Here is a 25,718-nt window from a genome sequence, read left to right as displayed (position 1 = left end):
AACTGACGTTTGACAGACTCCCACGTCAGATGTTGTTAAACTAAACCTTTTGGAAGATCTTAATATCAAATGTCAATTACTCTAGGGCCCTTTTTACTACAGAACTCCCTAAAAAACACTTACCTTATATGAAAATAAACTGTAAACCTTTCTTAGCTGAGATACTTACTCAGCTATTTAGAGCTATTCCCCAACAGCAGTGACTCACCAACCAATCACCTTGCAGCTTTCCTGTTATGTCACTGTTTGCTTCCCCCACCCCCCTTTTTTTAAAACTCCGGTGTGCTGCAAGAGGTCCGACTGCTCTCCCCTCCTGAAGGGGACTGAAGGCCCCGAGCCCGGCGCTGCATTTATCCGCTCCTGGTTCTAGTTGTTTCCACACAGGTCCAACTGCTCTCTGCTCCTAACATATCCTTCAAATCCAGAATCCCAGTTTGCTTCTTCATGCTATTCAACTGGATAAAGAGCATAGGCAAAAGAGCAAAGCTCAGCTATGTACATAGATGGGTGTCCATGGACCTATCTTTATAATGGATTACTAAAACTAAGGGTTAATTCACATCTATTTGAGCCAGAGACTCTCTAGCTTTACATCACCTGTTGACTAAATACAGACAGGTTTATACAACACAAGATGTTGTTTTGAATCCAAAGTGTACGGAGAATCTTTAACTGCATTTAGGACTAAATAGCACAGTGGTTGACACCTGGCAGCATTCAATTAAAAACAAATTCTGTCCTTTGGATGACTTACATTCATGTGTAAAGTGCATATTAAAGATCAAAGAATTTTCAGGGATCATCTCTGCTGCCAGATTAAGCAGAGTTTATCAGCAGATGTGATAAAACAAAAAGGACTTTTCTGGTAGAGTCTTCATTCTTCAATGAACATGGATCCTGTACACAAAATAATTACTTGATCCTCTCAAACAATTGAGTATATGGGGGGGGGGGGGGGGGAAAAAGAGAATAAATTAAAAAAAAAAGAGAGGAGAGGAACGTACACATTTAAAGACGCAACATTTAAAATTCATCCTACATCCCCTACAAAAAGATACCAAAGTCGAGAGGGGCAAGAAGAAAGGGGACCTATGAACAGCAAGAACAGCTGTTAGGAATGGTATATTAAATGCAGCTCGTGTAATACTTACATCTAGACAGTGCTGTTTTAGTTAACTTGAGGATTGCTCGAGTCATGCACGTGCCTGTCACTGGAATGCCATTAAGATGCCCGGAATGCCCCTTGGAACAGATGAAATCACCCTCAACATTCCCTCAGAGCTTCATCCCTAGTTTTCCTCAAGTCCTTGTACCACAGGAACCCATTATCCACTGAATAGAGACCATCTTACACATTGCTGGGCAAGAGGCATAACCTTGAGCTCCAAGCATTAATATAGTAATAATGTTCTAGATCTGACTGGTCCAGCTTTAATCTAGCTTAGAATTAAAATCACTGCTACCACAAAAAAAAAGTACCAGATTCTCATTTATCTGAATTATCTTCTCGGAAAGTAGCTCTCCAGTGATAAAAGAAACAGATACAGACATTACCCAAGTAGAGAGTTACTCATCCCCCATAAAAGACTGATGACAGTGAAAAAAATTAGACCACTCAGGAGACTTTCTAGGGTCATGGCTTGAAACACCTGTGCCTTGTTACAAGTGGCATACCAAACAATTACACTCCAACTGAAGCATCAACACCTCTGTGCCATCTCTAAGTTTATATTGCAAAAACAAAAAACTTTATCACAACACCAAAATTACATTGCCATTTTATGCCTGTACAATACAAGCTCCCTAACCCAATGGCAATATGAGCAGTGTAAATGTTACAACCATCTTTCAGCTGAGATCAATGGCCCTCCGTCTGTTCAGATAAATACAGAATTCCCAAGGCACTACTTGGAGATGTACAGGGAGTGTGCAGGAGAGTGGGTAGTCCAAAAAAAAAAAAGAGGCAGAAAGCTGATGGGCTAAATGGGCAGTGACATTCTATGATTGCAGTTCAAAAGGGATTCATTGGATGTGAAAAACTTTGGGATGCACAAAGGACAGAAATTATGTTCTTTACTACTGAATGGCCAATTTAAAGACCTGCATACTAAACCTAGATGTACATGTAACATCTACCCAAGACCAGAGCTGAATGGAAGGTGGCCCTAAAACAGCCCAGGTTATGCAGAAGACACCAGTGAACTTTCATATGGCAACCCATCCTGGTAACTAGCACAATTAGAGCAAAACATTAACCAAATGCTGAGTGGGCCTTCTTACAACCCTGCTTCAGAATTTAATACTACAAACATACAAATTAAGAGAAAGCCATTCAGCCCCCTGAGCTTGCTCCACCATTTGAGATGATCATGGCTGAATGCGTCCTCAACTCCTTTCCTCTCTGCCCCCCCACTTATCTATCAAAACTCCATGTAACTCAGCCATGAATATATTCCATGACCCTACCCCCACTGCTCTCTGGGGAAGAGAACGACTCTCCAAGAACAAAAATTTCTCATCTCCCATCTTAAATAGGAGACCTCTAATTTTTAAAACTGTGTCCTAGTTCTAGTCTCACCCATAAAATGAAAACATCCTACCAGCATACATCTGGTCAAGTACCCTCAGAATATTGGGTTTCCAGAAGATCACCTCTCATTCTTCTAAACTCCAATGAGTATAGGCCCAACCTTCTCTCATAAGATAACCCCTTCATCCCAGGAAGGGGTCAAATGAACCTTCTCTGAACCGCTCAAATACAATTTTATTCTTTGAGGCCTAAAACTATATGCAGTACTCCAGACGTAGTCTCACTAAGGCCCTGTTCAGCTCTAGCAAAAACTTCCCTACTTTTAAGTTCTACTGCCCTTGCAATAAATGACATTTCATTCTTCCCTATTACTTCTTGTACCTGTACCTGCCTTGTGATTCTTACTATATACACTTACACTATAGGATAATCTTCTACTCTTTTCCAGAAGCCACTCAAGTTGGAAACTAGCTCTAGTCTAAGGCAAGGGAAGTGTAGGGAGTTGCAGCAAGGTTTTCAATATAAAAGCAAAATACTGCGGATGCTGGAAATCTGAAACAAAAACAAGAAATGCTGGAATCACTCAGCAGGTCTGGCAGCATCTGTGGAAAGAGAAGCAGAGTTAACATTTCGGGTCAGTGACCCTTCTTCGGTTCCGAAGAAGGGTCACTGACCCGAAACGTTAACTCTGCTTCTCTTTCCACAGATGCTGCCAGACCTGCTGAGTGATTCCCAGGTTTTCAATATGTTCTTTTAGCCTTGTAGAATCGAGTAGCTAGCCATTTTGATATTTTTTGATTTTCCTTACCCTCCAAGGGGTGGGAGCAGGCGTCCATGCACTTACCAGCTGAAACTGGTACAGAGGTGGGAAAAGTCAATGACATTTGTCACTTGGAGCATCAGTGCAGTGCATTAACAGATCCCTACCAAACAAAGACAAACTATTCACCCTGTTGCAGATTTCTCTGCAATATCTCAAACTTTGCTACACTGTACAGCACTGCAAGACAACAGCCCTGGCTGGAGTCAACCACATACAGCAATTGTGAAAGTGGTGACCAAGAAACTGAAATATAGGAACACTGGAGCAGGAGTAGGCCATTCAGCCCATCGAGGCTCTGCCATTCAATACAATCAAAGCTGATCATCCACTTCAATTCCTTTTCCCCCCACACTATCCCCATATCCCTTTATGGGATTAGTATTTAGAAAGCTGTCAATCTCTGCTTTAAACATACTCAATGACTGAGCTTCCACAGCCCTCTGGGTAGAGAATTCCCAAGATTCAAAACCCTCCGAGTAAAGAACTTCCTCCATATCTCTGTCCTAAGTGGCTTGCCCCTTATTTTGAAATTGTGTCCCCCCCTGGTTCTAGACTCCCCAACCAGGGGAAACATCTCCCTTCATAGGACAGTCCTGCTATCCCAGGAACAAGTCTGGTAAACCTTTGTTGCACTCCCTCTGTGGCAAGGTAAAGGGACCAAAACTGCACACAGTACTCCAGGTGCAGTCTAACCAAGGTTCTATACAATTGAAGCAAGACTTCACTACTTCCTCAAATCCTCTCGAGAGAGGCTAACATACCATTAGCTTTTTTAATTGCTTGCTGCACCTGTATGTTGGCTTTCAGTGACTTATTGAGCAGGACACCCATGTCCCTTTGTACGTCTACACTTTCTAATCTCTTACCATTTAAGAAATACTCAGCACATCTATTTCTATCAAAATGGATAACCTCATTTTTCCACATTATATTCCATCTGCCATGTTCTTACCCACATACTAAATTGGTCCAAATCCCCTTAATCTTTGCATCTTCCTCAACACATTCCCACCTAGTTTTATCTGCGAACCTGGAAATATTACATTTGGTCCTGATATCCACATCATTGATATATATTATGAACAGCTGGGGCCCAAGTACTGATCCTTGCACAACCCCACTAGTCACAGCCTGCCAATGTGCGAATGACCCGTTTATTCCGACTGTTTTCTGCCCGTTAACCAATCCTTAATCCATACCAGTATATTACCTCCTATCCCATGTGCTTTAATTTGTTAACCAACCTCCTGTGCTGGACTTTATCAAAAGCCTTCTGAAAATCCAAGTAGACTACATCTACCAACTCTCCTATCAATACTGTTAGTAACATCCTCAAAAAACTCCAACAGGTTGGTCAAACATCATTTCCCATTCATAAATCCATGTTGACCATGCCCAGATTATCCAAGTATCCATTTATCACATCCTTTAGAATAGATTCTAGCATTTTCTCTACTAAAAAAAGAGTAACAGATCTGTAGTTCCCATTTCTCTGCCTCCCTTCTTAAACCGAGGGGTGACATTTGTTACCTTCCAATCTGCAGGAACCACTGCAGAATCCAGAATTTTGAAAAATGATCACCAATGCATTCACCATCTTCATAGCTACCTCTTTCAATACTCTGGGATGTAAAATATCAGGTCTTGGGGACTTAACCTTCATCCCCATTCATTTCTCCAATACAACCTTCTTACTAATACTAATTTCTTCCAATTCCTCATTCCTCTGTTACGACTGGGTGAAGGAGGGCTCTCAGGCTCCCCTCATGCCCCTTTCCTGGTTCGGCCGCAACAGGGTTTATCTTTTAAAAGTGATTTTAGCTTACCCCCTCAGTAAGCCATTTGCTCACTACACCAATTGCAAATTAACCTGACAAGTTTTCCTAGGTTTAAAGAAGATACAAGTTGATTAGCCTCATTACTAACTGTTGAAATTACTAAAATACACTATGTAACCACACTAGCATGCTTGAGAGAGAAATACACAAACAGATAGAGGGGAGGAAAAAAAAAAAGAGAGCAGTGTTGGGTGGTTGAAGTAGAATTCATAATAAAGGAAATTCAGTTACTGGGTAAGGGTTGAAGTCTTGCAATTCTCACTGGGGCCCAATGCACAATTTCCAACTTGCTTCTATGGTTCTCTGGTACCAGAAGACTGAAGAAGTGCTCTGTCATGAGTCTGAAGGTGAGACACAGGGACAAAGACACAAATTGTAGTCTTATACCTTTCTGTGCGGCACAATTCAAATGGTCCCCAATTTGGCCAGTGGGTAAAGTCATGTGACCATGTTTGAATAGCAACTTTTTGGAGGTTGGGTGGGTGGAGGTTTGTTTCTTACAAATTCAGTGGCTCTCAATGTCTTTTGATCATCACTATTGACAAAACCCATCTCGCTATCTGAATCAGAGAGCATTCCTATTGTCCCTCTATTCAACTGTCTCAGAATATAAATGTGCAACCATGTTTTCAGCTGTTTGGCTCTGTGGTTTTTTTTTTTTTTTTTAAAACGAGTTATGTGCAATGTCCAGTAAAAAAAGGTTCAAATAGTGTTCCATATGATGAAATTAATATGTTTCCATTTGGCAGGTATGATTTTAATCACCTTATGTGGTACATGAGAAGCACAAACATACACCAATACTGAATGGCCTTCGTACCTCATCACTCCCATGTCCCTGCCAAGAACACTTTCATACTCGAGCATTAAACTATTCCAATATTGAAGTGCCTTTTCAGCTTTCCAAAACAGAATATATAGCTGCATCAACAGCTGTAAAACAGATCTGTACAACCATAAACACGTGAGAAAGACAGAATTTTTACAAGAGTACTTTGAATGCTTCACCTATACGTCAGAAGGCTGCAACATCTCATACTCCAAGCAACAGCCAATTCAATCCCCCTCCATTTTAATCAAATCAAAGTACTCCTTTGAAACATCCAAAGCTGAAAAGGTCATTGAATTTCTCTTCCCTACATCCCCACTGCCAAAATCAAAAATCATAGCTACTCAAACCTTCCCAGGAAATAAAAACAGTGGCACCCTCTTTCCCTCTCCACCCACACCCACCCCATTCTGAGGATATGGGTGTTGCTGGCAAGACCAACATTTTAACTGCCCATCTCTGGTTGGTGAGAAGGCGGCAGTCAACGTCATTGAATCATTAGTAGCAGTTTGATGCAATGGAGTGTCAATTGACTCGGAAGTGGTCTAATGTGTCGGACTGAGACTGGAGTCACATGTAGGCCAGACCACACAAAGATGGCAGGTTTCCTTCCCTCAAGAACACTAGTGAACCAGTGGGTTTTTGATAGTTCAACAGTTAAGGTCACTTTTAAATTATAAGCAGCTGTTTTAAATTCAAACGGTCAGTGGATTTAACTGGTTCTCTAGATTATTAGTCTGTTAACAACTATGAAACCTTCATCTCCCAAGCTTCCCTTCCCATGATCACCTCACTACCTAATCACTACATTACATACAAGATAATGTTACCTTATATGTTCTACACAACAGAGCTTTATCCCTTCACTAAGAACTTCTTGCTGAAAAAGTTAGAGTAACCCATTCTCATTTTCTGGCGCAGAAGCACAATTGGTACTTTAAAAGGTTAAAAATGTTTTTAAAAAATCATAAGCAATGAAATCAAATCATACAACAGCAAGCAGGCTAAGGAGAACTATAAACAAACTCTGATCAGCTGAAGTCAAGGCACAGCCAACTGGCACACCTTCATAATGCAATCTAAACTTTCATTTACGACTTCATATGCTTCACTTCAGCCTTAAAGTAGGTCAGGACATGATTGAAATAGCAGCACATTTTAGGTGAGGCCAAGCACAAAGGGAAGTCAGGGCTACAGTCGTGTTAATTGTGGCATTTGGCAAGGTCCCCTGAACAAGCATCCATATGCCCTTGGTCAAAGGGTGTAGCAAACAGGTGTAAATAGACAGAATGTTCCTGCTTTCTAGGTAGGATAATATACTCCCTCCAGCAGTGACCTTTCACAAATGCCCAGATCTATTTTTAAAATGCTAGGCCAAGTCAGGCACTTCAACATTAATGCATCCCATCAGGAGCAGTACAGAAAGTAAACAAGGCCATGAAGTTGTTAAACATCCATGCAATTCAATTTATAAAACAAACAGTGCTATTTTGTACATGACCAAGTTCCAATGGAATGGAAAAGGGGGCGAGAGAAAAAGGTTTGTGGTTGGGGGGGGGGGGGGGGGGGGGGGGGGGGGTGAGGCCCCAACTGTCTAGGGAATAAAGGCACCATTGAGTGTTAAGAGTCATGCAGGCCAATGTTACAGATTGGATTCCCAGGACATGCTTAACTAGGTAATTGTAGTCAAGGAGCAGTGATTACAGCACAGAAGACATCATTCGGTCCATTGAGTCCGTCAGTTCTCTATAGAGCAATTCAATCAGCCCTTCCCCTGCTCTATACCCATTGCCCATCTAACTTCCTTACAAAAATCATTCATTGCCCCCTTGTAGGCAGCACATTCCAGGTCATTACCACTCACTGTTTAAAAAGTTGTTCCTCACATTCCCCCCTGTAACTCCTGCCCAAAACCTTCAATCGGTGTCCCCCTAGTCCTTGTACCATCAGCTAGTGGGAACAGCTTTCTTTGTCTAGCTTACCTAAACCTGTCAATCTTGCACACCTCTATTACACCACTTGTGCCACACAAGTGCCAGGCAATGACCATCTCCAACAAGAGAGAATCTAACCATCGCCCCTTGAAATTCAGCAGCATTACCATCACTGAATCCCCCACTATCAAAATCGTGGGGGTCACCATTGAGCAGAAACTGAACTACACCAGCCATAGAAACACCGCGGCTACAAGAGCAGGTCAGAGGCTAGGAATCGTGCAGCGAATAACACCTCCTGACTCCCCAAAGCCTGTCCACCATCGACAAGGCACAAGTCATGAGTGTGATGGAATACTCTCTACTTACCTGGATGGGTGCAGCTCCAACAACATTCAAGAAGCTCGACACCATCCAGGATAAAGCAGCCCGCTTGATTGTTTGTGGATGGTATGCCATTCACTCCCTCCACCACAGATACCCAGTGGCAGCAGTACCATTTACAAGATGCACTGCAACAACGCACCAAGGCTCCTTCGACAGCACCTTCCAAACCCACAACCTCTACCACCTCGAAGGACAAGAGCAGCAGATGCATGGGATCACCACCTGCAAGTTCCCCTCCAAGTCACACACCATCCTGACTTGGAACTATATCGCCATTCCTTCACTGTCGCTGGGTCAAAATCCTGGAACTCCCTTCCTAACAGCACTGTGGGTTTACCTACCTCACATGGACTGCAGCGTTTCAAGAAGGCAGCTCACTACCACCTTCTCAAGGGCAATTAGGGACGGACAATAAAAACTGGCATAGCCAGTGACGCCCACATCCCACGAATGAATTAAAAAAATCTCCTTCGCTCCAGAGAATGACCCCAGCTTCCCCAACCTAACCTTTTAGCTAAAATCTCATCCCTGGAACCATTCTGGTAGAACTCCTCAAACCCTCAAGAACTCTCACATCTTTCCTCAAGTGTGGTGACCAGAGCTAGATACAATACTCTAGTTGTGGCCTACAGAGTTTTATAAAAGGTTCAGCATAATGGCCTTGCATTTGTTTGTAATATCTATTTATGAAGCCCAAGATCCCATGCTTTGCTAACGACTCTCAATATGCCCTGCCACCTCCAAAGATCGATGCACATGAATCCGTAGGGCCCTCTGTTCCTGCACAATCTTTAGAACTGTGCCATCAAGTCTATCTTGCCTTACCCTATCCCTTCTGCCAAAATGCATCATCTCATTTCACTGTATTAAGTTCTATCTGCCACCTGTCCTCCTGTTCTGCTAACCTATGACGTGCATACGCACACAAAAAAAAAGCAGTGGTCCTAGCACTGGATCTTGAGCAACACCACTGTCTGCCATCATCCAGTTTGAAAATCTGTGATTGCTGTTTTCTGCCCTGCAGCCAATTTTTTTTTTTTAAATCCAAGCTGACAGACCCTCCTATTCATGAACCTCAATTTTGTTAACCAGCCTTTTTGTGGTATGAGTTATGAGTTTCTATAACTGGCTTTAACCTCCAGCTCTTTTCCTGAAGAGCATTTGCAGGAATGATAAAGGGTCCCACCGGTTCACCATTTATGCTGGAAAGTGTACACAGCCTTTGGTCAAGGACACGATCAGGCTGCTATAGCTTAGCTTGCAGGTTCCTGTTGGGAATAGCCGAGCTGCGTGCAGGGGTTGGGTTCAGGGTGCAGTCAGCACAAAAGGGGATATAATGCATGTAGAAACACAATAGTATTATAGACTGCTTACTACTGACTTCATGCAGCAAGAGCATTGTAGCAGGGTGCAATGGCTGGCAGAATTCAGAACTTAAAATGCAAATCTGACAGCAAGTCAAATCAGAGGAATTTGCAAATACTAAACTGACACTCAAAACTGAAAGTAAAGTAATTGGCCAATCTTTATGTTGAAAGGAGAAGTGCTGATTACCATCCTACTATTGTGCAACCTGACCTTGTCTGCCTCCAGTTACAATCCAACAGTTCTATTTCTGGAGCTCTGTACTCTTAGCAACAAGCCAGTGTGACGTATATGTTAATCAGCATCACTCAGCCAATGAGCAGAGAGAAAGACGTACACACATACTTTGCCCGATAGCATAGACCTTTAGCATTTGGATCAACAGTTCAGCACAGGTATGGAGATTTTACTGCCTTGGTGAATCAGCACCCCTACATACAAAATACCTTTTGCATTAAAGTTCATATCCAAGCCTCACCGCTACATGAGAAATCAGTTGAAAAATTCCATTGTACAGTCTTTCTCTTCCCCATTTTCCTTCTCGCACTCCCATACAGAACGTGTGCCCTGATGCTGCACAGCTCTTTCTCTGCCTGTTCTATTTGTTCCAAGATTGTCTGTCTTGCGTAGCAGCAAACCAGAATTTCCTCCAGCTTAATATCTAAAAACCAAAGTCAGCTCCAGCTCCCAGCATAATGCATAGAAACAAAGGTCTACAACACAGAAGAAAGCCATTTGGCTCATTGCGTTCATGTTAGCCTAATCTCACCTTCCAGTTTTTGCTGTGTAGCCCTGTAGGTTCCAGCACCTCATGCGCATATCTAGGTTTTTAAAAAAAAAGTGTTGTGTTTCTGGCTCTACGACACTTTCAGGCAGTGAGTTCCAGATCCCCATGACCCTCTGGGTGAAAAAAAAATTCACTTCTCAAATCCTTCTTCCAATCACCTTATAATCTATGTCCTCTGGTTATTGACCTCTCTGCTAAAGGAAATAGAGTGGACAGGAAGGAGCTATCTAAACCCCTCAATTTTATACATCTCAATTAAATCCCCCCTCAGCCTCCTCTGCTCTAAAGAACAAACCCCATCTATTCAATCTTTCGTCGTAGCTAAAATTCTCCAATCTTGGCAACATCCTCATTAATCGGCTCTGTATCCTCTGTGCATGCCTAACCATGCTTGAACTCAATCAACTACACAGCTGCCACCTCAGTCTGGGTCAGGAGGAACAGAACTTTGACAGATCACTCAACCTTGCTTTCCACTTTCTCCCCACATCTGTTCTTTTGCAAATATGCTTTCTTCTACCTCCAGTTCACTCTTCCAAAACAAAAGTCTATGCCTTCAACTCCAAATTGTAATCAAATATCCTTCTAACTGTCTCTCAAGTTACAATGCCAACACTTCAGTCCATGAATTGAATGTGGCACTACACGATTCATTTACCCAACTGAAATGCTTGAAGAACCTGATGACAGCACCAAATACTGCATTTGAAAATGGTTACTTGGCAAAACATCAGTATATGTACCAATGAACCTCCACCAAAACAGTGTTTTCAGGGGAAGGGGATGGGCACAAATTCAATAAACTGTATGAAACCCTCACTGCCAACTTGGGTTTGAGAGTTAATTTGCTATGCGCACGTTTCCTTTATGATGGACTGGTACAATTGAAGGACTGGTGTCACACTGATGTGCAACTAGATGCCTCCTTCTAAACAGGAATAAAATGACGAACACGTGGATTGTGAGGTATCCATGAGATGTGCATTTGATTAATCTTGCAGACAGCATGAAGAAAGCAACACTTCGGTCATCTCTTCAACAGGAAAAATATCAAATCTTTATATATTTTAAGCTAGATTTATCAACTGGTTTTAGGTAGCTTTTGTTCTTGGTTTCCACTTACCAATCGCCCGTCAGCCCATTGCACAGAGTCTTTACATCTCAAGTGCTTTTTCCTTAATGATATCTCCTTTTGTCTCCTGCATGCATCACTTCTGCCTTTTAGCCATTTTCCAATGCCCACTGTAAGACTTCAGATAGTAGTCTTTGCCTGTGCACACGGGTTTCATTTCCCCCCCCCTTTCCCCTGTTGTGTTCCCTCAAGTGCTAATCTGTAATATCCTTCATGTATAAACCCTTCAATGGATTCTGCTGGACCAGAGTACATGATCAGTTGATCATAAAAGAAATTAGCACAGTATTTTAACCACTACTTCCAAAAACATCTAAAATCAATTCACAACCAATAAATCAAAACAAAAACCAGTGCACTTTCTGGAAAATCAAAAAATAAGGCACTTAACAGGTCAGGTAGCATCTGTGGGGAAAAAGGAGAAACATTAATGTTTTAGCTATAACCTTGGCAACCACTCACTCAAAGAATTATTGGTAAGTCTGGTCACTTCTCTATGCAAAAAGCAGCCATGTTGGTCATGGCAGGGCCCCACAAAATTCATTAGAAAATTGGTAATAGCTTTCTTTTGAAAATCATTCCGATGTCACTAACAGCATGTCTAGGTTATCTAGTCTCAGCTTACCTCCTCCTTGCTGCCCTCCTCCTCCCCAGCTTTATATAGCCAAAATGAATGGCCAGTTCATTTTTTTTCCCCTGGGCTTTGGTTCAGCTTCTAGTTTGCAAGTGGTCATGACTCAGTAGGGTGAAGACACAAGCAATGCCATCCACATTCAGAACAAAAGGCTGACCACAGTTTCCATAAATTCAGAATATAAACAAAACACTGTACCAACATAAAATAGATCACAAACTAAGCTAGAGGACAGAATGAATACTTTATCCCTAAAACAACTGAATGACAACAAACAGTACTGGCAATAGAGTGAATTTGTTCTAGGAGTTCTGAAGTGCTTTATACCTGAATGTTAATCCACTAATGTGGATGCTGAGTGCTCCCAGCATTTTCTTTCAGATTTCCAACACCTGCAGTATTTTGCTTTTTGTTTCACTATAAAAAAAAACATAAACCACCTCACTGTGACTGCAGGAACAGGCTTGCATTGAATATCTAGGTGTTTGGAATGACAGCTATTGGGAATAATTTTTCTCCTGTTCCCCACCCAAGTCACAAGAGTCTTACAGTACAAGAGACCATTCTGCCATCATGCTCTTCAAGAGCTATTTATTAGCCCTACAAATGTTTCCATTTCAAGTATTTATTCAATTTTCTTATCAAAGTTAGTACTGGATCTACTTCCATCACTTTTCTGAACAGCACACTTCAGATCACAACTTGCTATGTAAAAAAAAAAAATTCTCTTCTCCCTCTGATTCTTTTGCCAGGACCATTGATGCCAATTGTAATAGGACAACAGGAGGACTCTGCCTCTGGACCATGAAAGTGTGGCCCACTGTTCATATTAAAAGAATTCCATAGGTAGATACAAAGCAACGATTGCTTCTGGTGGAGGGCTCCAGAACAAGGCATCACAATAGAGAGCTAGGTCATTTAAGAGTTTTTTTTAATTCATTCATGGGATATAGGCATTGCTGGCTAGGCCAATATTTATTGTCCATCCCCAATTGCCCTCGAGAAGGTGGCAGTGAGCCACCTTCTTGAACTGCTGCAGTCCATGTGTGGTAGGTACATCTACAGTGCTGTTAGGAAGGGAGTTACAAAATTTTGACCCAGCAACAGTGAAGGAACGGCAATATAATTCCAAGTCAGGATGATGTGGCTTGGAAGGGAACTTGCAGGTGGTGGTGTTGCTATGCAACTGCTGCCCTTGTTCTTCCAGGCGGTAGAGGTCACAGGTTTGGAAGGTGCTGTCAAAGAAGCCTTGGTGCGTTGCTGCAGTGCATCTTGCAGATGGTACACACTGCTGCCAGTGTTGGAGGAGAGAGTGGATATTTGTGGATGGGGTGCGAACCAAGTGGGCTGCTTTGCCCTGGATGGTGTTCAGCTGGAGTGTTGTTGGAGCTGCACCCATCCGGGCAAGTGGAGAGTATTCCATCACATTCCTAACTTGTGCCTTGTAGATGGAGGACAAGCTTTAGGGAATCAGGAGGAGAGTTACTCGCTGCAGGATTCCAAGCCTCTGACCTCTTGTAGCCATGGTATTTATATGGCTACTCCAGTTCAGTTTCTAGTCAATGGCAACACCCAGGATGTTGATAGTGGAGATTCAGTGATGATAATGGCATTGAATGTCAAGGGAAGATGGTTAGATTCTCTCTTGTTGGAGATGGTCATTGCCTGGCATTTGTGTGACGCAAATGTTATTTGCCACTTATCAGCCCAAGCCCAGATATCGTCACGTCTTGCTGCATTTCTACACTGACTGCTTCAGTACCTGAGTCGTCGCGAATGGTGACCATTGTGCAATCAGCGAACATCCTCACTTCTGACCTTATGATTGAAGGAAGGTCACTGATGAAATAGCTGAAGATGGTTGGGCCTAGGACACTACCTTGAGGAACTCCTGCAATGATGGCCTGGGACTGAGATGACTGACCTCCAACAATCACAATCATCTTCCTTTGTGCTAGGTATGACTCCAACCAGCAGAGAGTTCCCCCCACCAAATTCACATTGACTCAGTTTTGCTAGGGCTCCTTGATGCCATACTCAGTCAAATGCTGCCTCAATGACAAGGGCAATCATTCTTAACTCGCTGGAGTTCAGCTCTTTTGTCCATGTTTGAAACAAGGCTGTAATGAGGTCAGGAGCCGAGTGGCCCTGGTGGAACCAAAACGGAGAGTCACTGAGCAGGTTATTGCTAAGCAAGTGCCACAAGTGAAAGCAGGAAGTGCTACTTCACACAAAAAAGTTAGTGGAAATCTCCCTCCCAAAAGGCTGTGGGTGCTAGGGGCAAACCATTGAAATTTTCAAGACCAAGATCACTAGACATTTGAAACAGACTGAAATGTTAGTTCTGCTCTTCTCTCCACAGATATTGCCAGACCTGATAAGAATTTTCAGCATTTTCTCTTTGTGTTTCAGATTTCCAGCATCCACAGTATTTTGCTTTTGTATCGATCAATTTTTGTTGGGTAAGGGCATCAAGAGATATGGGGCAAAGGAGGGTAAATGGAGCTCAGGTATTGAATGGCAGAACACTGGAGGGCTGAATTACCTCAGCCTATTCCTATGTCTACGTATTGACAATTGGAGCTGTTCAAATCTACCACAACATGAAACACAAACAGTATGCATCAATGACGATGCAACAGGATGGCAATGAGACTTATTATACAAATGAGCATTATTCAGGCTTCACACAGCAAATTTACACAAAACATGCGCTAAAGAGGAAACAGCAGTTTCCTTTCTACTAGCAATTAAATAACCACACTGCCAATGAAAAAATGTTTCCACTTGTACAGCTCCTATTACACCTTCTGTTTTTGATCAGCTTCACATAAATAATTTATTGTAAGTGCAATGACTTACGTAGACAAAAATCAACTGCCTTTTTGTTTTGCACCGTAGAAACGCAGATGAATGATCGGTTTGGGCTGAGGGATTGATGCTGGCCAGACATCAGAACCGCAGCATTATTCTCCCACAGTGCTATTAGGGAGAGAGCACCAAGATTTTGACCTAGCAACAATGAAGGAATGATATATGTCCATATTAGGTGATGCTGTGCACCTTTGGGGAGGTGGGGGCGCAGTGGTATCACTAGACTAGTAACCAGAGGCTGGGGACATGGGCTACCACAGCTGATGGTGAAATTTGAATTCAATTAATAAATCTGGAATTAAAAGCTAGTCTAATTGTAATCATCAAACCATTATCAATTGCTGTTAAAAACCCATTTGTTTCACTAATGTCCTTTAGGGAAGGAAATCTGTCATCCTTACCTAGTCTGGTCTACGTGACTCCAGACCCACAGCAACATGGTTGACGCTCAACTGTCCTCTGAAATGGCTTTACAAGCCATTCATTTCAAGGGCAATTAGGAATGGGCAACAAATGCTGGCCTAGCCACATCTCAAGAAAGAATTAAAAGTGATGTTCCTATGCACTTGCTGCCTTTGCCTTCAGCTTGGGAGGTGCTGTTAAAAAGGAGCTGCAGTGCAGATTGTAGTTGGTACCAATGAGAGTCTGTAGTGGAGGAAGCAAATGTTTAAGGTGGTGGATGGGGTGCCGATCAAGCAGGCTGCTTTGTCCTGGATGATAGAGCTTCGGTGTTGTTGCAGCTGCACCATCCACTCAAGTGCGGTGTTTCATCACACTCCCAATTTGTGCCTTGTAGAGGGATTTTGAGTAGTCAGGAAGTGAACAACTCTGCAAAATACCCAGCCCTTGGCCTGCTCTCAGCCATTTGTGTGGCTGATCCAGTTGAGTTTCTGGTCAATGGTGATCCCTCCAGGTTATTAACAGTGGAGGACTCTAATATGGAATGTCAAGGGAGGTTTTGAAGACTAATAGAATATATTTTGCATACACAATGCCATTCATTGCTCAGCTGCCCTCAAAATGCCACTCTACCCTGCCTTGCCACTGCATTCAACACAAGAGCTTGCTATTCAAAATGCTGCACAAACACAACAGAAACTAATTGAATCCAGAGTGGAAATATATGACTTTCTTTCTTTTCATATTTTAATAATTTCAGGTAATTCAACCGATTTAAAAAATGTAACAAGTTTACTTAATAACGGCTTAACCAGACCATACATAATAAGCATATCTAAGCCCCCTCTATACACAAGACTCATTAATATGAAAAAGTTAATGTTTTGAGTGGAGATGTCAAATGTGAACCTGTCCTCACTTTGATACTGACTGACCATCTGTACTATTAGCACGTGTTTTTCCCCTTTCAGATTCCTCTTCATTTGCACTATATATAGCCGTACAACATTTCTGCTTCTGCCTTGTTAGCACACCACTTGACGGCATGAATCTGGTTCAATTCACAGCAGAGATCAGTCTATTCATCTTGCAGACATTATGCAATACCACATGAGTGTGTGATGAGGGTGAAACTAGTAGACTTCAATTCACTATTCAATAAACACAAAAGTTTGACCACTGTTTACTCCAATCCTCCACTGATGCATCGAATGCAAAATCTGCTGCAGAATCAATTAGAATAAGCTGCAGTGACTATAGTAAGGAAGTGAAGTGGTGCAAGCAATGACCAAAGTACAAATCTACTGCAATGAGGAATCGCCCAGGCCAGGAAGCACCTAAAATAGATACTTAATGGTTGAATTGATTTTGAGAAACAAGTACAAATTCAAATTCACAGAGCTGATTCTCCTTAAAAAGCGTTTTTCTGTCTGGTTAGTTTATTAGATGGAGCAGCGAACACCCCCACCTTCCCAGTGAGATATGAATATGGAAACCAGAGATTGCGTTTGGTTGCTCAAGCAGTTTGCAATTCTAATGCTATTTAGAACTTGCTCATTCAATGGTAAAATATGAATGGACATATTTTATATCAGTAACTACAATATACAGGATTAACTACCTGAATTTGGAGACTAGCTAAAAACTCAACTCCAGACATATAGGATTTCTGTTTTTTTGTATTCTGCAATGGTTTAAGTGGTTATACAAATGAACATACGAATCAGGAGCAGGAGGCCATTCGGCCCCTCGAGCCTACTCCACCATTCAATAAAGATCAAGGCTGATCTGTTTGTGTCTCGAATTCCACACTCCCATCTACCCCCGATAACCTTTGATCCCTTGCCCAAGAATCTATCTACCTCCACCTTAAAAATATTCAATGACCCCACCTCCACCACCTTCTGAGACAGTGTTCCAAAGTCACACAACCCTGAGAAAATGTCTCATCTGTCCTGAAAGGGTGACCCCTAATTTTCAAACAGTGCCCCCTAGCTCTGGACTCACCCACAGGAGGAAACATCCTTTCCACATCCACCTTGTCAAGACTGCTCAGGATCTTACATACTTCAAATCAAGCCCCCCCGCCCCCCCTCCTCCTCACTCTTTTAAACTCCAGTGAAAACAAGCCCAGTCTGTCCAACCTTCCCTCATAAGACAACCCGCTCATTCCAGGTATCAATTAGTAAACCTCCTCTGAACTGCCTCCAATGCATTCACATCCTTCCTTAAATAAGGAGACCAAAACTACACACAGTATTAGAGATGTGGTCTCACCAATGCCCTGTATAACTGAAGCATAACATCCTTACTTTTAATTTCAATTCCTCTCGTAATAAAAGATAGCATCCCATTAGCCTTCTTTATTTCTATTGTGATCACAACAGCGTGAATTCATTAAGCCAGATCGTGCTATTGCTTTTAATGGAAGGTAGAGCTATGATAGTTAGCTGTCCAACTTTTTCTGTGAAAGAAACACAAAAGTCTCAAGATATTAGAGACATAAATAATTGCTGCAGTTACTCGTGCTATGTTTTCCTGAGGGGTTTTTGTGGGGGGGGCGCGTGCAGGGGCAGGGTCAACACCTGCAATGTGATGTGCTGTAAATTCTGGGCTAATGTAATGACCAATTACAATCAACCATGGGATTTCTTAAATTCAGAAAAATGTTTGGTTACGGATTCAACTTGCCTAGACAGTGCACACAGAGCAATAGTAATTTACATTTAAGATGCCAACCTCAATCAGATGATCATTTAAAAAAGTGATAGATACAACTCACCGCCCTATGATGCGAGAGTCACCAGTCTCTACAGTAAGCTGAGAGTTCATTGCCTCGAAGCTCGTATTTTCCAACAGCTTCATCTTGGAAGACTTGATTTACTCCACCTGTAGGTCTAGGAACCGAAACTCAGATACTTGATGCTGTACCCAACAATAAAATGGAAGGGAAGGGAAGAGAAAAAAAAGACAGGATCAAATATAGCATTAAATTCCCAAAAACAAGCACATGTACAGCACGTGCTAGTGGGTTACAGCTCATATGCAGGCTACATTAAATGGCAGTCTCAGGAAAAAAACTACAGCTGTTCATCATCCCCATTTCTGTTTTGCAACCAGGTTGGAGGCAGGAAATAAGACAAGAACAAACTTGAAGAATTCTGCGGAAACACAATTAGGTACAGACTAGAAGAGTGTGGCACATAGAAGTCACTAACAGGTCATTTTAGACACAAACAGGGAGACTGGACAGCAGTGTGGGTGGCTATATGCACAGGTTTGGATTAATAATCAGGGTAATGAGTCCAAATCCTACTTGAAGTTTGAAAATTTGAATTCAATTTAAACAAACCAGAAATGACAACTATCAACAACGATTATGAAGCTGTTTGATTGTAGCAAAGATATCCAACTAGGTCACTAATGAAGGAAACATGCCATTCTTACCCACCTTCCAACCCCACGACCTCTACCAACTAGAAGGACAAGGGCAGCAAATGCATGGGAACACCACCACCTGCACGGTCCCCTCCAAACCACACACCATCCCGACTTGGAACTATATTGCCATTCCTTCACTATCGCTGGGTCAAAATCCTGGATCGCCCTTCCTAACAGCACTGTGGGTGTACCTATCTCACATGGACTGCAGCGGTTCAAGAAGGCAGCTCACCACCACCTTCTCCAGGGCAATTAGGGATGGGTAATAAATGCTGGCCTAGCCAGTGACGCCCACATCCCATGAATGAATAAAAAATACTCTGGTTTAAATCTACTTCCAGTCCCATACTGTGGTTGATTTAACTAACTTTTGATGTGGCCTAGCAAACCACTCAGTTGTATCATACTGGTAGTTTAAGAATAAGATCCAGCACCATTTCCTCAGGGCAACTAGGGATCAATAAATGTCAGCATTACCAATGACACCCATAACCTAATAATTAAAAAATAACTGTGTGGCTACAGTGTCAGTGGTTAAATGTACAACTTTAGCCAAAAGATGGCCAACAGGAGCGAAGCCGATTTATTCTAATGCTCATTGTTTGGATTCTGACAGACCTTGCAGCAGAATCACAGATCCAGGTTTTAAGATTTTGTCATCTGGATAAGGCAGCCGAACTTAGGGTAAACAAGAATTTGCCCTAGAAATGGTGCTGAGTCCAAATTGAAATGAACAGCAGGATTAAAACAGCTCTAGCTATCAAGAAGCTGACAATTTAAACACCAAGCTGCTCAACATTTAGAAGGGTCTTTAGTGAGAAGGAATTTCAACACATACTAGAAAACAAAAACAGGGCCAGAAACAGTCAGCATCTGAAAAGAGGCCAGTACTGAGTTCCATCCAAAAAAAAGTTAAAACTTCAGATTTTGCTGTGCCCTCTTTCAACCTATAGTAGTATTTCACCAAGGATTCTAGTTTGAAAAAAAATTAAAATATACCACGAGGCCTTCTGACCCACTGTGCCTGTACAAGCTCTGCTAGAGTTATCCAATCTAAACACCCATGTATTTCTTCTGGATTTATCCACTTTCTCAAAAAGATGCATGGAAAGATGGAGACTTTTGTACTCCTCAAATCACAACATCATTTCAGGAATATTCCAAGAGCCTAGCTTTGCAATTCCAGGATAGTTTGTTGGTGACCCAATTGTAGTATTTTGTTTATGTATTAACAACATAGTCAACTGGAATCAGCTGCCAGAGCTCCCTAGCTGGGAACAGAGCCAAGTGCAGCAAAACAAATCTTACAAATTGTTTCTGCCAGGTACCCTCCACACCCTGGAAACAGGAGCCAAGAGTGCAGGAAAAAGACTGATTTTGCTCACTTGCTCTGAACTGATACTAACTTATTTAACTGCCGTGGGATAGCTAAAATCAAAGTCAGATTGGAATATGGCTAAATGTGGCTTCTCTGTTAAGCCAAGGGATCAAACGTCACTAAGATTTTAGTAAAGCACAAAGATAGGTGTAAAATGTTGATATCATGTCCACCAGAAAAGTGGAAAACGCTCAGCAGCATAGACTTGTTACATCAAATAACAATCCAGCTTGCAAACACTAGTTCATAAAGGGTTCAGTCTGGTGTCAGCTGTAACCAAACAGGTTTAATTTATTTTTCTAATTTGGATTTATTTACATTGCTGATGGATCAAGAGATGCTCCTAAATTAAAACCCGAATTATAGCATTTGTCCCAATACCTTGAACAGCTATTCTGTTAGCACAGTTCCAATGGGGACTCATTTAGTCTGTGCCTCAGAACAAAGATACACAGTAGATATTTTGTCCTTTCAAACTGTGCTGCATCTGCATAAGGCAATGAGTTATGTAAAACTAACAGGTACACGTACCATGCGTGTCACCAGCAATTGCCAGATATTATTTAACATCTGAAATTGGTGCAACTTAAAATAAAATTGTCTCAGTTCATCTTTCTCCACCAATCTCAACTCTCCTCTCCACTTCTGAAGACAACAGAATCAGAATGTTACAGCACAAAAGGATGCCATTCAGCCCAGTGTCTGTGCCAGCTAATTTGAAGAGCAATTCAGTTCACCCCACTTTGTAGCTCTTTCCCCAAAAGCCTGCTCTTTTTTCCCCTCTTGAGCAGCGCAGTGGTTAGCACTGCAGCCTCACAGCTCCAGCGACCCGGGTTTGGTTCTAGGTACTGCCTGTGCAGAGTTTGAAAGTTCTCCCTGGGTGGGTTTCCACCGGGTGCTCCAGTTTCCTCCCACAGCCAAAGACTTGCAGGTGATAGGTAAATTGGCCATTGTAAATTGCCCCTAGTGTAGGTAGGTGGCAGGGAATATGGGATTATTGTAGGGCTAGTAAAAATGGGTGGTTGCTGGTCAGCACAGACTCGGTGGGCCGAAGGGCCTGTTTCAGTGCTGTATCTCAAAATAGAATAAAAATTTAAAAAAAATAAAACTTGCAGGTTGATAGGTAAATTGGCCATTGTAAGTTGCCCCTAGTGTAGGTAGGTGGTAAGAGAATTGAGAGAAGGTGGGGATGTGGTAGGGGACATGGGATTAATGTAGGATTAGCATGAATGGGTGGTTGATGGTTGGCACAGTCTCGGTGGGCCGAAGGCCCGTTTCAGTCCTGCATCTCTCTGACTCAATATTTATCCAATTCCTTTTTGAAGGCCACTATCGAATCTGTATCCACCACCCTATCAGGTAGTGCATTCCAAATTACAATAATCCATTGTGTAAAAAAAAAAAAAGAGGTCTTTCCCCAGATATTGCTTCTGGTTCTTTTGCCCATCACCTTAAATCTGTGTCCTCGGGTTATCCACCTTTCAGCCACGGGAAAGGTTTTGTTTACATATATAACCCCTTCAAGATTTTGAACAGCTCCATCAAATCTCCTCTTAACCTTCTCTGTTCTAAAGGAGAACCCCACATTCTCCAGTCTTTCCACACAACTGTAATTCCTCATCCATGGAAGCATTCTGGTAAATGTTTTCTGTCACCTCACCAAAGCCTTCACATCCTTCCTAAAGTGCTGCCCTCCAAACTGGACAAAATCTTCCAGCAGGAGCCAAACGAGTGTTTTATATGGGTTTAGGATAACCTCCTGACTTTTGTACCTTATGCCTCTATTTATAAAGTTCAGTATCCCAAATACTTTATTAACCTGCCCTGCCACCTTGAAAGATTTGTGCACAAACACCATCCTGCGCCCCCCCGATCTCTGTTCTTACACCCTCTTCAACATAGTACATGCTAAAAATGGTACAATCTCTCCTCATTCTTCCTACCAAAAACCTACCAAGATATAGTACCTCACACGTCGTGTGTTGAGTTTTATCTGCACCTCAAGTGTAGGCAGGCTACTCGATCATTGCAGGCATCACATCAGGAAGTAGCAAGAGGAAAAAAAAGAGAAAAAATAAAATGCATGAGTGTATTTACAAATAATAGGGTAAAAACTGTTGTTCTGCATTACATGCTGCATAGAGTTCAGGATCTTCAAACCCAACATCTCCCACCATCACCTCGGCACATTATACAAGTAGACAGTGCCACATCTCTGCCACCCTTTCCCATTATTATGCAATAGGTAACAAAAATTGATTGAATATTAGTGAACTTATCGGATGGGCAATTAGTCAAAAACAGGCAAAGGGTAGACAAAGCCAAAATTTGACAATTACTCCTATCTTTTGAGAGAGATAAAAAAAAATTGATGCACAATAGAGGGAAAGCTAAGAAAATCACCAGGGGTTAAATTCTTGTTCTTCCAGATGCTGCACACATCCAGCATTTAATACTGTACCACGCAGAACAGAGACATACCTCATTGGCATACACATATCCAATTAAACATCTAAGCATTTCTCGCCATTAAAAAAGTTATTCTGTGTATTGAAATGCCAACTGAATTTTAAATCTTCAGTTCGCAGGTGAACATGAATGCATGAGGGTATATTACTACTGACTGCCAAAGAGTGCAAGAAATGAGATCACACTGTCTCAGGCACTGAGTGTACATACACTGTTAGGCACTGACATCTATATCTTTTTGAACTACAGCATTGTAGTTTATTGTACCTATTGATGTGCTTCCAGGAACAGACAGCATAATCAACAGGGACTGAACACATAGTTGTGCTTCGTATATTGTTTTATTACTACCACTCCCCAGTAATACAATCCATCACTGTTTACCGTATTCCCAAGATAATCTTAGCACAGTACTGCAGAGTACCAGCTTCTGACATCAATTCCTTGACACAGGTAGTTACAATACCATCGCTCAAAGCCTCATTTGCCAAGTAACAACGTTAGCCCTTAATATATTTCCCCCGACAGCACTCAGTACCTATTAATGCTTGCACTGTGACAGCATTATCTCAGCACATGCTCATGTTTGCCTTCCCCGACTTTATTACTGCTCACTCAATTAGATAATTCTCAACAGGAACTTCAATTACCAGTAAACATTCCCATTCTCCAGAAGAATTACTAGCACCTCTCGTTAGTACACAACTTCTCCAATAGCACAAGTAAAAGCTTGTTCACCGACACTATGATCAACTGCCATTCATGCCCTCACACACTTCTACTAGCCCTGCTCAAGGCTCTCACTACAATAGCATTACTGCCGTGGCCATCTTAATATTAGCACTCACCAATCTAGACAAAGACTCTGAGATTTAGGTTAAGGGCCATGAATAAACATTCACTTATCACAGAAGTATTTGACAGTTCCTGTTAAAACTATGCTGCTTAAACACCGACAGTAAATATTACTGACAGTTCCTATTTCTAGTCAGTGCGCCAATGGGAGCGAGGTCTGGACAACGTATGTCAGCCAAGAGCGACGTCTCAACTCATTCCATCTTCGCTGTCTCTGGAGAATCCTTGGCAACAGGTAGCAGGACCGTATCTCCAACACAGAAGTCCTCGAGGCATCCAACACCCCCAGTATGTACACCCTACTGAGCCAGCGGCACTTGAAATGGCATGGCCATGTGAGCCACATGGAAGATGGTAGGATCCCCAAGGACGTATTGTACAGCGAGCTAGTCACTGGTATCAGACCCACCAGCCGTCCATGTCTCCGCTTTAAAGACGTCTGCAAACGAGACATGAAGTCCTGCGACACTGACCACGAGTCGTGGGAGCCAGTTGCCAGCGATCGTCAGAGCTGGCAGACAGCTGTAAAGGCGTGGCTGAAGACAGGCGGGTCGAAGAGACTCAGCAGTTGGCAGGAAGAGAGACAGCAGTGTAAGGAGAGCCAACTGTGTAACAGCTCCGGCAACCAACTTTACCTGCAGCACCTGTGCAAGAGTCTGTCACTCTTGAATTGGCCTTTATAGCCACTCAAAGCGCTGCTCCACAAACCACTGACCACCTGTAGGCACTTACCCATTGTCTCTCGAGACAGGGAGACGAAAAAGGAAAGGATTTCTAGTCAGTGTCCCAAAACACTATTGCAATCTCTAAAAATATTGCAGATCCTGACATTTAATAGCAATACCTGAAACATTAACTCATCTGTTCTTCACATATGCTACCTAACCCGAGTGTTTCCACTTCTCTTCCAGTTTCAAATTTTCTACATCTCCGTTTTTCTTTCTTCTTGCTTGCACTGACAACCACATTATTGCAGCTTGTGTTAATACCCATAACCCAACAGTAAAATTACCACCACCTCTGTTTATATCCACATTCATCAACATTGACAGAAATGTTCCTACAACTCCTGTTAATTTTCCCCACCAACACTGGCATCCCCATTAATACCCCCATTGGCCAATCCATTAATACCCCACCCCCACTAGCATCCCCATTAATACCGCCATTGGCAAATCAATTAATACCCCGACAGGCAAACCCGCTAATACCACACCCCCACTGCCAGCTGTGCCCGGGCCCCTAGGTGATGTACTGAGCCCCAGAGGGTCTTACCTGGCGGTGCGGCCTGGGCCTACTACTCCCGGGAGGATCTCTCTCTCGCTCTCTCTCTCTCTCTCTCCCCTCAGGCTCTCTTCAGGCGGAAGTGGGCCGACTCGAAACACCGTCTCTCGGAAAGGCGCCCTCCGCTCTCGAGGTGATGAAGTGCCGCGGGTGTAAACAGAGCGAGCGCGGGGCACAGCGACATGAATAGGCCTTACAGCGGAAACGGGGAGCGGCCTGGGTCACCATCACAGCCCGAGCTTCCACACACAGTCACCGAACACTGCTCCCACCGCTTTCCCCTCCCCTCACGCGCCCTTTAACCGATTTAAAGCCAACCAAGTAATTACGCTCACGAAGATAGTCGACAGCTCGCACCCGCGACGGTCCGCTCTATTTAAATACTAGGCGTCAACACCAGCCCCGCCCACCGCCTTTATTATCCATTCACATTGAAGCCCGCCTTCCCAGCTGCTTCTGATTGGTCAGAATTGCCGTCGCTCAATGATAATTTCGGCGGTATTTGGCTATGATTGGTTTACAGAGCCGTCAGTCAAGAGCATAAGGCCGTTACCATTTGAATTCGCTCTCGCGCACCGCAATCGTTCCTCGCCAGTTAACCCCGCCCTTTGCATCTTACTTTGCATATCACTGCGCAGCAATTGGTTCAACAGTCTGACCCCGTCCTCCATCGACCAGGCTCTTTCGCTGATGATTGGCTGGAAGTGCTGTCAGTCATTCACATTCTATTTTGGGCAGGTGCTGTTTACAGTGACTTCA

General features: G+C 42.7%; 1 protein-coding gene across 2 annotated transcripts in view; it reads right to left on the bottom strand.

Moving 5' to 3' along the window:
* The window catches only part of LOC137351546 (repressor of RNA polymerase III transcription MAF1 homolog), a 70,495-nt gene extending 45,146 nt beyond the window's left edge, over positions 1-25,349 (bottom strand). The window contains exons 1-3 of one of the 2 annotated variants that reach the window (XM_068016067.1): positions 24,951-25,349; positions 22,306-22,366; positions 18,315-18,457 (exon numbers count right to left, since the gene is read on the bottom strand). In XM_068016067.1, coding sequence (XP_067872168.1) covers positions 18,315-18,397 — 83 coding nt within the window. In that variant the 5' untranslated portion in view covers positions 18,398-18,457; positions 22,306-22,366; positions 24,951-25,349. The remainder of the gene's footprint in view (positions 1-18,314; positions 18,458-22,305; positions 22,367-24,950) is intronic. The other variant, XM_068016073.1, reaches the window with a different exon arrangement.
* Between the last annotated feature and the right edge of the window lie 369 nt (positions 25,350-25,718).

This window comes from Heterodontus francisci, chromosome 2, assembly GCF_036365525.1.
Source record: "Heterodontus francisci isolate sHetFra1 chromosome 2, sHetFra1.hap1, whole genome shotgun sequence".
Classification (NCBI taxonomy): domain Eukaryota; kingdom Metazoa; phylum Chordata; class Chondrichthyes; order Heterodontiformes; family Heterodontidae; genus Heterodontus; species Heterodontus francisci.
This window is presented reverse-complemented; position numbering and strand designations above follow the sequence as displayed.